The 16824-nt window shown below is 35.2% G+C and overlaps 1 protein-coding gene across 1 annotated transcript in view; it reads left to right on the plus strand.

Moving 5' to 3' along the window:
• The window catches only part of Lar (tyrosine-protein phosphatase Lar), a 119499-nt gene that overhangs the window by 23346 nt on the left and 79329 nt on the right, over positions 1 to 16824 (plus strand). Inside the window, exons 3-6 of the mRNA XM_068381781.1 lie at positions 613 to 808; positions 5847 to 5980; positions 6120 to 6270; positions 8715 to 9020. Coding sequence (XP_068237882.1) covers positions 613 to 808; positions 5847 to 5980; positions 6120 to 6270; positions 8715 to 9020 — 787 coding nt within the window. The remainder of the gene's footprint in view (positions 1 to 612; positions 809 to 5846; positions 5981 to 6119; positions 6271 to 8714; positions 9021 to 16824) is intronic.

Genomic DNA, 16824 nt, shown 5'->3' on the forward strand with positions numbered 1-16824 from the left:
CAAGTTGTCATTAATATCTATTTAAAGGTCACCAAGGTTTCCTGAATTTTATTTCCTACCTACCGCCATAAAATCAATGTTATTTTCTTTTAGTTATTTGCCATCTATTCTCTAACACTAGTAAGAATTTGGTTTAAATTCATCCTCTACAAATAGCTTGAACTTCATGCCATGTCTCTGTAATACTTTGGTTAGACCAAAACTATAAATGTAAAATAAAATTGGTATCCTCATCTTATGGTCATATGATGAATGAGAATTAATATTAGGAAGAATTAATGTTTAATTCTACTCTTCACTTCTAAGAATGATTTTTTCCCGGAATGAATGAATGATTTGAAGTTCTGGCATCCTGACATTGAAGGTCATTGACGCCTATTTTTTCCTGGAAATTCACACAAACTGTATAAAGTTGACAATGAATTGTAGTTTTAGTGACTGAAAAATTTCCTTACAACAGATTGGAGTATTTGAGTAATCCAAAATTTTGTTTGGGTTTTTGTTAATATTTGTGTACTGTACAATATTTTATTCTCTTCACAAGAAAAAGGTTCTAAGATTGCATGAAACTTGACATTGACAGCAATTTTATTACTTTATTCATATTTACAGGGTTATAAGTTGTACTACACGACCAATCCATCATTGCCTATTCAGTCATGGAAGAGTCAGCATGTTCAGGACAACAAATTGACCACTATAAGTGATCTCACACCTCATACAATCTACACCATCCGAGTTCAAGCCTATACAGGCATTGGCCCTGGACCTCTTTCGGATCCCGTTAAAGTCAAGACTCAGCAAGGAGGTAAGTGCTCGTATAATCATAATTTTGGGTAAGGAAAAACTAAATTTTTTGTATAGTAATCAGATTGCATATTTATTTATATCAACAGGTCTGGTTTTCCTTGGTTTTACACAATACCTTCTTTAAGGATATATTTGAAAGCTTTATTTTAGCATTTGCGATCATTACCAAGTTTTTGAGAGTTGCAGAATTGACATGCCTTGTTTATGAGACTATATCTTTAATAGAAACCTTGGATTATACCGTAAATGGAAATTACGACCAAACGGGACAAGAAACATTCTACCTATATAGACCTTGATTCCTTTTGGCTAGTGGAATTTTCAGCTTTGACCTTTTGTAAGGCCCTAAATGGGTTATTTAGAATTATGGATAGGTTTTTAAAATTGGTTTCAAATCCTGATATAGTTAAAATGCAGTTACGGCAATGACTCTCAAAATTAATTGGTTCTGTAGTGGCTTTTGTAACGGGATTTTTTTCGTTTTGTGAGTCTCCATTTACATGTAAATAGTCTATTTCATTACATACCCTACTAAAGACATTAAATGACTATAAAAAGGATACATTCCACTATACAGTACTCAACGAATGACTAAAATTATTTGAATCATTCAATGATAACTTTACCATTGCTTACCTGTAAAAGAAATTTATAATTAGAGCAAACTGTAAAAACACAGTAACAAAAATGTGAAACCGTACCTTTGGAGTGAGGCGATGTCAGAGAGTAAAGTGGTGGGATGGTAGAGGAGGATGCCAAACAGCGGAAAACATTAATAAGTGGCGGAAAATGTAAACTCTTAACTTTACAGAACAAATTAATAAATTACAGAAAACATTAACACTTAATTTTAGGAAACAACAAATGGCAGGAAATATTAACACTTGACACTTTACGTTTTGTATTTTCTGAATTTAATTACGCATTTTCCTCATCACTGCCACTTTTCTTTCGTTTATTATCTTGCTCTTGATCTGTTAGTATTGAAGGCCTCTTTTAAAAATCGTCCAAAGAAGCTTATTTCTGCATGCCTCTTAATATTTTCCTGAAATGACTCTGGGCAAATGTCATTTACATATTCAAGTGCACAACCTGTATTAATTTTTTCTGGGTGTGTCTATTCTACTAGAGACACCATTTTATAGTAGCCACACCCTCCTTAATTTCTGCCATTGCCAGTGGGTCATCCTCTTCCCCCTTGCTGCTAGAGAACTGTTACTGAACTTTGTTCAGTTGCATGGCTTCCAACTCTTTCAGGTCTGCCATTGTAAGTTCCTCTTGGTGCTCCTCGATAAGCTCATTGATGTTGGCCTCATCAATTTCCAGACCCATTTTCGTCTCGATTGTAACGATCACTGGAACCTCAGATTGAGCAACAATTTCAGGATTATCAACATTTTTGGCTTCCTCTTCAGCTTTGCCTTTGTGGACGCCCTCGAAATCTCATGCGGAGACAGCATCAGGCCACAGCCTCTTCTAAGCAGAGTTCAAGGTGCTCCTCGAAGCCTCCTGTCAAGTTTGATCGATCATTTTGAGGCATATCACAATATCGAAATGGGTTATAAGGGTGAGGTTTGTGCTCTGTGATTTCGAAACCTCTTTTGAAGAGATATTTCTTGTAGAGTTTTTTAAAGTTTGAAATCATTTGCTGGTCCATGGGCTGGATGAGAGGGTTGGTGTTATGTAGAAAATAGAGAACTTTGATGAATGAATACTGTACTAGGATATCTTCCCTGAGGCCAGGAGGGTGAGCAAGGGCATTGTCCAACCCCAGCAGGCATCTCGGAGGGAGGTACTTCTCTTCCAAGTACCTTTTCACTGTCTGGCCGAAACAATCATTTACCCAGTCGGTAAACAAGTGTCTTGTTACCCAGTCGGTAAACAAGTGTCTTGTTACCCAGGCTTTTGCATTAGCCCTCCACAACACCGGACAATTCTCCTTAATCACTTTATGGGCCTTGAAGGCTCGAGGAGTATCAGAGCAGGGGTTTCACCTTGCAATCCCCACTGGTATTTGCACAGAGTGTAAGGCTTATGCTCTGGTAGTTTCTTTTCTTCTGCTATTGTACATGTGACAAGGCATTTTTTTTCCCAAAAAAGCCCAGTTTTGTCACAGTTGAAGACTTGCTGGGGACTGTAGCCTTCCTGGAGAGTCAACTCGTCGAGCTTCTTAACAAATGCTTTGGCCGCTTTCCTGTCCGAGCTCTCAGCCTCCCCATGAGGCACCACTGAAGGAGATCCAGAGCGTTTCTTAAATTTTTCAAACCACCCCCAAGAAGCCTTAAACTCTGGGGGTGCCTGCTTTGATGTTCCTTCTGCTTTGGCTTCGGCCCGAGCACCCACGAGATCACTGAAAATGGCACTGGCCTTCGGGCAGAATATCACTTCGGTGATAATGTCTCCAACCATTTCCATGTCCTTTATCTAGACAAGCATCAGTCCCTCCATCTCATTGTGGACGTAGCTCATTTTGTTGGAGAAAACAGTCACACCCTTAGAATGTGTTGCTGCTTTGATGGCTTCATTCTGCTTATGGATAGTTCATATCGTAGATGGATTTCGACCATATTCCTTCGCGATCACACTTAACCGCATGCCAGCCTCGTATTCTTTTTTTTATTATTTCCATCTTCGTCTCCATAGAAAGCATCATCCTCTTCTTTCCCTGGACATCAGCAACTTTCTTGGAACCCATGGCTAATAACGTAATGTAATATCACACGATGCAGTACAATAGTTGTGAAAGCGAAACAAAATCACAAACACTGTCAATGTGTATGATACCACTGCCGAAACCAAAAGAAATAGGAACGCCAATGCTTAGATACATGAATGGATACAGTACAGCTGATGCTGACCAATATGAGAGCGCTGGAGGATGGTGGCAAGTTTACGGGCTGGCGGCGTGCGAATTTTAAAATCGGGCTCGGACCTGGTCGGGCTCTCGTACCGTACCTCCTTTCGTTGCCCGAAACATTTTTAGTGACGCGAGTAGTAAAATTCTTTGCATCTCGTTTCACAGAGTGAAAATTTCATAAGCAGATTCTTTCGTGTCGAGAAGTACAACTACAGTATTTTAAGTAAATTCTTCAGAAATTTATTCTGCTGTTGATTCTCATCATCATTTGTTGGACAGGAACTTACTGTCTATTGATTTCTTATTCCTGATCCAAATATTAATCGAGCACAGTCGCTCAATGAGTTCATTATGCATGTTGCATAAGTTTTTTTATAATTCTGGCCATCCTTTACATTCAGATCTTCCCAGACAGTACCATCGTGTTTGTGCAGTTAATTCTAATAGTCATGCTTTCTCTATCATGAGGCTCAATACTGAAATGTACTCTAGAAGTTTTATTTCAGCTGTGACCAAGCTGTGGAATCATCTTCCTGATCTGGTAGTTGAATCGGTAGAACTTCAAAAGTTCAAACTTGTAGCAAATGTTTTTATGTTGAACAGGCTGACATGTCTCTTTTTTATAGTTTATTTATGAAAGATCAGTTTTAATACTGTTACTAGTCTTAAGATATTTGGTTTTAATTGTTTATTACCTCTCAAATAGTTTAATTATTTCCTTTCTTGACTGGGTGATTTACGGGAGTTTGTTTATTTCCTTATTTCTTTTCCTTGCTGTGGTATTTTCCCTGTTGAAGCCCTCGGACTTATAGCATCCTACTTTTCCAAGTTGGGAAGTAGTATAGCTAGTAATGATGATAATGAAAATGATATACTGAACACATACTAATGTAGCCTATTTGTTTTGGTTTGATGAGCAAAGTACTGTAATTTTAACATTCTACAATGACCAAAGGATTCTGGAAGATATCCCCTACTTTGTAATATGATTGTGTATAATGGTGGTGAATTTGCTGAAGATTTGAAGGAAAAATACTTCTGTAATGAATTATATAACCTAATTAACTTCTAAGAAGTAAGGCTGTTGTAAAATTGAATGAGAAGTCTTTGGTTAAAAATTGGTCTGAATACATTATCCACGTAACTAATTCAGTACCCTAGAGGCAGGCCTACCATGTTGTCTTATTCATATTACTACAGTATACTGTTCCCAGTCTTTCTGTCCACAAGTTTGTCTGATCAATCTTACTTTGTCACCTTGGCTTTGACTACACAGTCAAAAGGTTCTTAGGCATACAGTACTTTGTTTAGTTGTAGACTGTCACATTTAAAATGGATGTTCATGAAGGAAAGTTGTCCTCATAGGTTTCTTTATGTCTGCACAGTACTTTGTTGGTCATAACTTTGAATAATAAAATAGAAACTTCTTACAGTATTCGGTGAATACGTAATTTTAGAAACTTTTCCCTCTATCCTTTGTCTCAGTCTATCTGGCCATCTATTCACCCTTCATTGTTTCTGTCACACTCCCCTTAACACACCTCTCCTGTGTTGTTGAAGAGATTTCTGTCAAACTTTGGGTAAGGGTAGACAGTCATTTTATAAGTGTTATGGACAGATGGTAAGGGTAGACAGTCATCTATATATGTTATGAAGGCAGTCTTTCTATTCTCCATCAGTGTATGCATGTCAAAAGGTCATCTTGCTTTTACAATTGCTACATGAAGCTTTTATGGAGACAGCAGCATTAATTGTTATTGTCCTAACTACAATAAAATTAATGAGAGTAATAAAAGGTATCCAGAAACTGTTCCCTATACTATTACTACTCGTGTACTGCCATAAGTATACCACTTTGGCTAAAAGCGTTATAGAAATAGTTTGATTACAGTGAACAGACTTTCATTTAATTGTTTTAATTTTATATCTTTCTTAAGGTGTATGTGTATCTTATTATTCACAGATTACTTTTATTTACATGTTCAGAATTTCTCGGAAATATTGTTAGTTGTGTACCTGATTTGATGATGAATTTGGTTGAGTTTTTGATTTAGAACATCCTGTTCATTTTAAAAGTTACTTAATTTTGTTGATTTTTTTATTGTAACCGTTGAATAATTTTTATAATAAATCTTTAACTTTAAGTTTTCTGAAGAGTACATGTATCTGATGTTTTCAGTACCAAGCCAACCCACCAACTTGCATCCATCACGAGTAACGGCAACATCCATAGAACTGAGCTGGACTCGGCCATCACATCAGGGAGAAAATATCATATCTTATGAACTTTACTGGAATGATACCAAAACTCAGGTATGCCAGAAATTAGGTTTTTCCTTTTTCTGTAGATACGTAGATGTACAGTAGTCAAATGAAATTTGGAAAGGAAGTTATGGTAGCAAATGGAATCTGGTAAGAAAGTTATGACAGCATGGGTACATTTATTTTTCAGGAAAAACAACAACGTAATATACCTGAGGGGGAGAGCTACATTTTAGAAAATCTGCACCCCAACACTGTTTACCACTTCTGGCTAGCAGCTAGGTCACAACGAGGGGAAGGAGCGGAAACGGCACCAATGTCTGTTCGCACTGAACAGTATAGTGCGTAACTTCTTAATAGTTTTTCTTATCCACATGTACTGTAATCCCTCCAGAAGGACTTTGCCTCACATGCATTCTGTTTTTTAGCCATCAAGTCTATTTGGAAACTTAATTTTTGTATTTACAGTACAGTATTGTCTTTTGCTTTTGTTTTTTCCGTTTAAATTTTCATTGGAGTTTTACTACCTGCCTAATCTTTCTCATTCAACATAAGTTGTACTATATTTTTATTTTTGAGGAAGTCATAGTAGTTAATGTTAATGTACCTGGCCACGTACTAATTTGGTCGCGCACTTTAAATTTATTGAATAATCTCTACAGTATCACACTACAGAAAATTTTTACTGTTCTGTATCTCTTAATATTTATAAAATGTGTGGTAACCATAGAAAGCTATTAATTTTATCGTAGTAACAGTAATTATTTTTTCCCTTTAGGATTAAAATTTTATTTCAAAAATAGATTCAAATTACTGTAGTATATGTAACATTTATACCATATAAACTTGCTTCACTTTACACTTTTTAGCAACTACAAGCTATTTTTATGCATAGGAAAATAATTAGGTTTTTGCTAGTTGATGGCAGATATTATAGTAATATATTTTTTAATTTCTCGTAGTAAGAATATATAGGCAATATACTTTAGTAATTAGATTTATTAAATGAACACTGTATTGGATAGAATAACACACTTTATAATTTAGCTCTCAAAATAGGTTATCGTTTAGGGGAGTGTATGCCTGGTACTGTGTGTTTTCATGGCTGCTTCAAGTTGATAATTATAGTAACTGAAATTTAATAATAATTTTTGGCATAAATTGGAGGGTGTTGAACTGTTATGCTTGTTTTACCATTCAAATGTTGAGTTTTGATTCCCACAGGAGATTAGTATCTGCATTGTGCTGTAGATTTAGCTAAAAGACACTGCAGTGTCCTTTTTGGCCCAAGCTGCAATGCTTTCTGCCTTTTACTTCATCGATTCCCTTTGATAGATACCTGTAACATTTGCCTATCATTTAGGAGTCGATCTTTTGATGAGACATAAGAGTTTAAAATGTATACTGTTGGTTTTGTTAAACAGTGACATGGATGGGTTAAGGAAGTCATTTAGATATTCCTGGATTAACTGATGACTCAAAAATTTATCTGATACTATAACACTTGTTTAAACTAGAAGTGAGAATGATTATTTGCTACTCCAGTGAAATTATATTATTTCACTTTTACCTAAGAATGACTGCAGAATTTACTTTTTCACTTTTACCTAAGAATGACTGCAGAATTTACTTTTTCACTTTTACCTAAGAATGACTGCAGAATTTACTTTTTCACTTTTACCTAAGAATGACTGCAGAATTTACTTTTTCACTTTTACCTAAGAATGACTGCAGAATTTACTATATAAGAAAAGGGTTCAGTTTTGCCAACTTATTTTATAGAGGTAAAGTAACATATGAAATTGACTATACATCAAGTTAATAGCCTATTGAATTGCAAATTTTGACTTTTTATTTTATTTTATATATATCAATGAAAAATCACCCGTTCAGTATATATTTCATAAAAAAGACAAGCATAATAGTTTGTTTTATCTTTTGCCAAGTTATTCATTTTAAGACTTGAAATAACCATTTTATGTTGCGCTCAAGTCTTTGATGACTGTATAAACTAGTACAGTATATCCTTTGTAAACACAAATGCTGTATTTTCACTTCTCTATTAAATGATGCTTTGTTATAATTTACCAGCTATAAAGCACATTATATAAATATATGTTAAAATAGCAGCTGGACTACAGCACAGAAATCTGAGAAAACATTTGGAGTGCAGTCTTGGTAAGTTTGGTAGGAAATGTCCTAAACTCACCAAAAATTAGCACCTGCAAATGCAGACTTAATTTGTAGTCCAATCACAGTCGTAGGTAATTTGCATACTAAGCATTACAACTTGATTTGCAGAAACGTATTGTTATAGTTATAGCACTTTGGGAATCACAATTTATAAGAGGGCATTTCAGTGTGTTCATTTGTCTTTTGATATAACATTTAAACACCTTTTGGGATTTACAGTTAACAAATAATAGTAATAGAAATCTCCATGCTAAGTTTATTTGAACTGATTATTTGGTGTTAGAGTGTAGTTTTCTATTCATGTCCTGATTAATTTGCATTAGGTGAATTTGTATTTTTTAGGTGTTAAATATATAATTGTATGATTCCTGTGCAAATGATCTGTTATTCCAAAATTTTAAAGGATATACAGTATCTATTACATAGTTTAATGTATGGTTAGCTGTATGGCATGGGATGCTTCTAAATATTTTAATTCTTTATTAGGTACATTGACTTCAGTTAGTAAGAATACACTTATTTCAATTAATATGTTTGATAATTAGAAACAAGACAAAAAATGCTAATAGGCATTGTATGGCACCCCTCACAGCCCCAGGTGCTCCCCCTAGTAACATTCATGCTGTTGCGGAAGACTCGGAGAGCATTAGAGTGGATTGGGAACCCCCACCTGAAGATAAGCAGCATGGAGAGATCACATACTACAAGCTCTTTTATGTGAACAACTCGAGGCCTGATTCTGATGCATCAGTTGAAACCATATCTGATCCCAACAACTGTGAATATCTCATATCCAATCTGCGAAAATGGACTGAATACCGTGTGTGGATGTTGGCGGGAACCATAGTAGGGGATGGTGTTAAATCTGACCCATTACTAGTACGCACAGATGAAGATGGTACGTATGAGGAAGAATTTTCTCTGAGGTGATGAAATGTATTAAATTTAGGCAGATGAAATTTACAGTCAGAATCATGCAGCAATTTGAGTGATAATAGCTAATATCGGAATGATCATAGAAGGATTTGCTGACCAACTTATTAGAATGATTATTTTTGCTTTAGTAATTAATTTGAATTGGCTAGGACAAAGTAGTCTTGAATATTATTCAATCTTTCTCTCATAGATAACTAAATGCTTTCCAGTACTTTGAAAAAATTGTCGTATCATTAGACATAAATGAACAGCAGATACATGCTCTAGTTACTAAGCAACCTATTACTACTGTATTTTTTATCCTTCTTCACCACTGCATGAGCACCATGCACATTCATAATGCACATAGATGATAATAGATTTTGAAATGGAAGCCATCATTGCTTAAACAGGCTTAACTAGTATATTGCAAAATACCTTTGTGGCTTGCTGTAGATTTGTGTATTAAGCCCAGAGGATGTAGTTTCAGTCATTAGCAGGTTAACACCCTCATAGGCTTAGATTGGACTGTTAGCACTGATGGCTCATCAGACTCTCAACTGTATACACTGTTTTCTGTGCCCCATTTCTCCTCAGGACAACATCAAACATGAAAACTGTAAGGAAGGGCAAATGGAAGTTCTAGGTGACATACAATTACAGGATATATAGAGGAAAATTTTTACATGTACAGTACTAGATAGGTATTAATTCAGGATGGTCTGAGTTAGGTTTATCATGTTCTCACTGTTATTTTTTTCTTTTCTAACATAACTTAGCCTATATGTTTAATCTTGTGTTTAGTACATGTTAAATTTTTTTTTTTTTTTGGATTTTGAGAATCAGACCAAAGCATCTGCAATGTTAGCTTGGGGATGTGGACTTTCATCCTCTGTTGTATGGGATGGATGTTTTAAGGCTGGGCTCCAAGGGGTCATTTATGCTTGACTGAAAATTTGAATGCTAATGTAATTTAAGCTATTCCCTGACATTATACTGTAACATAAAGGAAGACGTTTGTTCTACTATTAACAGTTTTCTTTCTGTCTTGAGTATATGTTTCTTGTAGATACAAGTTTCATAGGAAAATCTGTATCTACACAGAATTTGGGTCACTTTTCTAATAAAATGATGTGACCTGTTGTAACTTAAAGATTACTGGCAAGTAGTTTTGCAATAGTCTTAACATTAATATTCTTTTTGCCAGCTGCACATACTTGCATTTGTGCACACATGATTATCTGCACATGAAACGTTGCATGAGACACTTACAGATTTGATATTCCACACCACATTCATGGATGACCCAGTGAGTCCTTTTAACACAATCCTGGCATTCTTAACATGTCACTAAAATAATTACCAATGTTATTTATTTGTAAAACCAACAAAGTTATGTTGTATAACTTGAGTATCAGTTTTTGTTATACAGTACTGTATATAGATATTGATGTGGTTGTACACTTTTACCTTAAACTTAAGTCTTGAATTTTACCTTGGTTAGTTGTGTGAATGATGACATCTTGACACCAGTCTTTTTGTTATATGTTAAAGTGTTTTATGTTATCACAGATTTTGAGTTTTCTTGTTGAGATATATATTTGAATTAAGAATGCCAGAATTCATACTGATCCAGACTCCATATATATCACAGTAGATGTTGTTCACTGCTTCAAACAAGAAAACTATCTGTACAACCTGCCATGAACCTGTATCAAACTAACACACTTGTTTCCCTGCCCCTTACAAGGATACATTAGTAAGTACAGTTGCTGCCTACATCAGGACAACCTTGCTCCACCCTACATCTTGAATGGTCCCTTTTACAACATTGTAGTAATATTCCAGCACAACTACAGTTACAGTCATCTCCCAGATTAACTGAGCAACAGATCTATTAGCTTTGGTTGATGACAAAATTATCCTACCAAAACCACCGATTCACTCGTCAGGTCCTGTGTTACTCGTGAATTTTGCTCCCCGAAATTGCCCCTTCTTGAACATGGATAAACAAGTCCTTTTAACCTTTCTCCTGCTGTTAACCGTAAACACCGATGGCTCACAAACCTGAGAGACATAATACCTTCTGTTCCTCTGTGCTGTTTTGCCTTTCCAGATAAAAATCTCCATTTGTTTTCAGTGTTAAATGCTTAATAAAATATACACTTGAGGGAGATTAACCACCTATACTTCTTGAAATTTTTCTCTTATTACTAAAAACACTTCTAAATTTAATGGTTATACTTTGACATACAGTACTGATTGGTTAACCATTAACTTAGAGAAAAAAAAAACATAGATTCCAAGCTGTAGTAACTCCATGTCAAGTGCATGTTACTAAGCAAGTCTAGTCAAGACGTCACCTTACATAAACCCTTATTTGTTTCCACCCTACAGCATACTTTAGTCATTTCTGAAGATTTCGTAAACAAACTTAATTACTGTATTTTTGATCCTTATAAAATGCTTTGTTTTGATAGTTAGTGTCATGCAGTTAATTCTACATGTCACTGTTGTCAAGGGAATGCAGAATATGATTTGTGCCTGAGTAGCAGGGGAAAGATTTACTTATAAATCTCTTGATAGTCTATAACCTTTACCTTCGCACCTCATAAACTTTAGCAATGGTTTTCCATAGTATTTAGCAACTAATGTTTGACACTGTTGTACAGATTACAGTACAGCAGCCAGTAAGTATCTCTGGCTGCATCATTTTACTATCATTACTAGCTCCTACCATTGCTGTAGGGTGGTATAGCTGCAAGCTATTGTGCGTATGGATCCCTGAGCACCGTGTAGCTAGTCTCTGTAGTGACTTTCACGTCATTATTATCCCAGTCTTTTCTAGTCTTTAGGTTGCTTTGTTTACTTTTTATGTTGCAGTTGCTTTACACTCACTGTTACATGCACCAGGCACCACACTTGCTCTGTCACTCCATATCTGTCTATTTGACTCTCTCTTTCAATACTTCATATTCTACTACTGTTTGAAAATATAGTTCAAATATCCTTTAATGCATGCGCTGTCTTTTTTTCTTATCTTAAACCTCTCTTCATACTGTTAACACTGTAGCCAAAAAATATGTTGGATGGTGTAAACAAACTTCAGGTGGGGGATGTTGGCAGGCTATTGATGGCATTGTTTCCATTTTTTCCTCTCTTGCCTTCCAAAATGACAGCTAATCCGCAGCGTAAGTATAAAAGGGTTTGTAATGCCTTGTAGATGTGGTGCTAGTAAGTGGTGTGGATTTTAATCCTATGAAGCAGATGTTTTTTGTTTCTTGTAAATTTTTGTGGATTTTTCTTAGCTAATTTGCTTTCAGAATTTTTATTTTTTTGTGCACTGGTTCTTCTGAGTAACCTCATTTTTCTATTTTGGCATTTTTGTCATGTATAATCATTTTCCAGATTACTTTATTCTCCCCTCTCTTACATGAATGTTCTCTTATTAAAAGTAAAGATTTACCCCCTCTGATATTAAGTCATGATGATGTAAACTTAAGTTGTTAGATGTAAATACAGTGTCCCATATTTTTCAAGATTTTTAAATAAGTTGTATTTTTTTATTGTGAAAATTATAGAAAATCTGATAATGGCTATTCATGGCAGAATTTAACACCAAGTTGTCATAGTCGCATAGTTAGAGCTCAATGTTGATGCGAGTGAGGTGTGGTGAAATGTATTGCCTTTTCTCCTCCTCCTCCTCCTCCTCCTCTTCCTACCAAAAAAGCTGTGTGTTGTTCCTCTCTATCCTTGCCGACCTTTCTCATCCTTTGATTACGTGCAAGAAAGGGGCTATATCTTTCTGCTCATATAGCATTTCCTTTACTGTAGTCAAAAAGTAAATTATGACACTTTCCCCCTAATCAACTTCAATTGTGCTGTTAGTTCTATAGAGGCAATGTAAGTATTTGTTGTGATTTTTCAAAGTACAGTTTCAGGTATTATGCCACCCCCCTTGAGAATTTGGGCAATATAATCGCCAGATTCCCTACCCCATGATGTCCAAAGTAATCCGCTGAAGGGTGCTTGATAATGTTTCTCACTGATTGATGATTCCCCAAAGAACTAATCTACTCTGGAGCATTGACATCAGGAGCATCAGGGATACAAGTGTTTATTTTTATATAGATTTAGAAAGCTCTATGCTTAACCTAAGGGTCTTTATTGGGTGTGGTGTGTCAAATAAAGTGCAAGTTACCATGAATGGTGACGATCAATTTGATTTGATCCCTACTGCTGTCGGAAATAGACAAGCACAAATTTTAGGAATGTCATTTATTGTAATCAAGAACAAATCTAAATTGTGGATCTAAACTTGAGAAAATCTTTAGATTTAAATGAAATATTATCTATGGCAGTGGCAATAGGCTTTTCTTTTATTATTCTAGTAAGTTTTTATCCTTAAAATATGTAATGCTTTAACTGAAAACACACTGTTATATGCTGTTATAGGAAAGTAACATTGAATTAATTCATGTCACAGGTTTTAACATTTCAGGTAAAACACACAACAGGATTGCAGAAGTGTCTTTAACTTTTTAAAGGTTTAGATGTTTGCATAATCAACTTTTCTACTTAACTGTTGTATTTTGAAAAATTCCTTTTTCCAGTTCTGGTAAATTAATTAACATGTATTGTACTGTAAATCCTTATTAATTAAGCTACATGATTGAAACTTTAAAGCATTTACTGTACATTTTTATGCTAAATATATGATACTTTAATTTCTAGCCAAATACATGAACTATGTATTTTTCCTACTCACTGTCTTGTGTTCTATGCATTTCTGACCATGATTATTTGAGCAAACCACCCGTTCATGAGTTTTTAGATCCCCTTATATAGACAATTATGGGGGACACCAGTGGGGAACTGGGGTTTTTTGGGTGGGGAAATGTCATAAACGAGCAATTTGCTGCAAATAATAATGGTCAGAAATGCAAAATAAGAATAAGATAACCAGTTTGAAAAATATATGGTTCACCTAAGTTGCTGAAAACAGGCCAAAAGCGTGATTATCTAACACTTATGAGATTCGTAGAATGGTACAAAACCTAGCCTAACCTAACAAACCCACCTAACCTAACCTAACCTAGTAGTTCCCAGGTCATAACCCCCTAGGCGGAACTCCCCCGGACCCCCCTCCCAGGTAAATCACAAATAATTCCTTACCTTATGATTGATACTCTTATCAATTAATAAAAATTTTTAGGTTATATTGAAGGCTAATCAGAACTAGGAACCACTGATGGTAGGAAAGACAGTGGTGGTGTTTTCAAACAATATAATGAATGGTATGGCTTGCATTTCAAAGCATGAGGGAGACAGTCACAATCCCTGTTGCTCAAGTCTAACTAATTACTGCCCAATTTCCAAAACTCCCATATATATTATCTATAGTAAAGTTTTTTAATGTCTTTTGGCAAAACATCTTAAGTTTTCTGAAGATAATCATCTGTTCCCATGTTTGCAGTTTGGTTTTTGTAAAGGCCTTGCAGCATATGATGCCCTTCTTACAATCTCCTATGCTGTACAGAAATCCCTTGATTGTGGTCAGGAAGTTCATATGATTGGCCTTGATTTTAGTGCTGCCTTTGACCGCGTTAATCATGAGGCCCTTGTTTTCAAACTCAAACAGTTGGGAGTGGGTGGGTTGTTTCTTGATATCATTATTGAATTTTTAAGTAATAGATCACAAAGAGTTGTTGATGGGCACCATAGTGAGTATAGGAATGTGGTATGTGGTGTTCTTCACTGTACTGTTCTTGGCCCATTACTTTTCCTACTATATACACTGACATGTGGTTTGGCCTAAAAAAAACAAGCTCCTTGCATATGCAGACGATGTTACTCTCTTTGAATCAATTCTGTCTCATGAATGTAGATCTGGGTTAGCTGAATTCCTTAATAGAGATCTAGCTAAAATTAGTGCTCTGTGCATATCCTCAATATCCGAATCTCGGCATTGATAATGTTTCTTTAACCTTGTATGACTTTTAAGATTTCGTGTGTGATTCTCAACAGTAAATTTACTTTTGAGGAACACACAAGGTCTGTGTCTTCTTCAATTGCACAAGAAATTGGCTTATTGAGAAAGTCTTAAAGATTTTAGGTACTCAAGCTCTTCTGAAGAAGTGTTTAAATACTTTCATTCTACCTCATTTCAAGTATTCTTCTCCTGTCTGGTCTTCAGCTGCTGATTCTCATCCTGATTTGTTGGACAGGAACTTACGGTCTATTAAATTTCTTTTTCCTGATCTAGATATTAATCATTGTCCCTGTCATTCAATTAGCTCATTATGCATGTTGCATAAGATTTTTTTTTATAATTTTTACCATCCTTCACATTCAGATCTTCCCATACAGTTCCGTCCTTTTTGTAATACTAGGCATACATTTAATTCTAATAGTCAGGCCTTCTCCATCATGAGGCTCAATACTACACAGCACTGGAGAATTTTTATTCCAGCTGCGACCAAGTTGTGGAATGATCTTCCTAATCGGGTAGTTGAATCAATAGAACTTCAAAAGTTCAAACTTGCTGCAAATGTTTTTATGTTGAACAGGTTGACATAATTCTTTTTATAGTTTATATATGAAATATCTGTTTCAATGTTTAGTGTTTTTCAAATATTTTTTAATTGTTCATTACTTATGTCATTTATATATTTCCTTATTTCATTTCCTCACTGGGCTATTTTTCCGAGTTGGAGACCTTGGGCTTATAGCATCTTGCTTTTCCAACTAGGGTTGTAGCTTAGCTAGTAATAATAATACCGGATAACAAGAGATGCTATTGACTTGAACAATCGAGCGTTTTTTCTGGGAAAATCAAACATCTTGGCAGATCAGTTAAGAGGGAAAAGTCAGGTTCTTCCAAAAGAATGTTCTCTACATCTGTCAGCATGTCTAGAAATTTGGAATTGGTGTGGTTGACCTAACGTAGAAATGTTTGCAACATCTCTGAACAAAAGATAAAATAGTATTTAGTTCACCATCCCGAATTCCTTGGCATGAATGGTAGATGCCCTGTTACACGACAAATCTAATTTGGTGATAAACTAGTTCAAAATTTCTACACTAGTAAGGTGATGTTGGTAGCCCTGATGTGACCACTAATGAGGTTGTTTGTATGTCTGTGGTATCTTATCTGAGAGTCCGAGGAGGTTACTGCACAAATCAATCTTCTTAGACAACCAGTTTCGGGGGTAGTTCATCCAAACCTACCTCGGCTATATCAAACCATTATAGAATATCCTCATATCCTTAGGAATAAAGGGTTTTTGCTGCACTTTAGATTGTCTATCATATGTGCAAGAAGATAGTCTACTGATTATCTGTAGCTGAGACAATAGAATGTTTGTTTTGGTTGGAGCATATCTAGAAATGTATTAGTGTCTAGTACTAGTTTGGATAATGTTTAAGTTATCTTTTTTATTGAAACATTCAATTTCTGATATTAAGAAATATAGTTATGTTTAATTCTGTACTCGAGCATATGGGATTAAATCTGTTTTAGGTATTATAACATGTGATTGGGCCTTTTAGTATAGGAAGATTCCATTAGTCAGGTCCATTTGTTTCTTGGAATTTGGAATTAGTTTTACAATCTTTAAAAGGTTCAAGTTATGAACCATTGGAAAATATGTTGCTAAAAATCTCAAAGCTAGAACTTTTTTCTTTTTGCTTCAGCTAAACACTAGTGAACTGCAAGCACTATCTTCTAAGGTAGGCTTTGGGGAACATAATGGATGACATCACTTTTATCTACTTTCAGAGGTAAA

This window comes from Palaemon carinicauda, chromosome 10 (genome assembly GCF_036898095.1).
Source record: "Palaemon carinicauda isolate YSFRI2023 chromosome 10, ASM3689809v2, whole genome shotgun sequence".
NCBI lineage: Eukaryota > Metazoa > Arthropoda > Malacostraca > Decapoda > Palaemonidae > Palaemon > Palaemon carinicauda.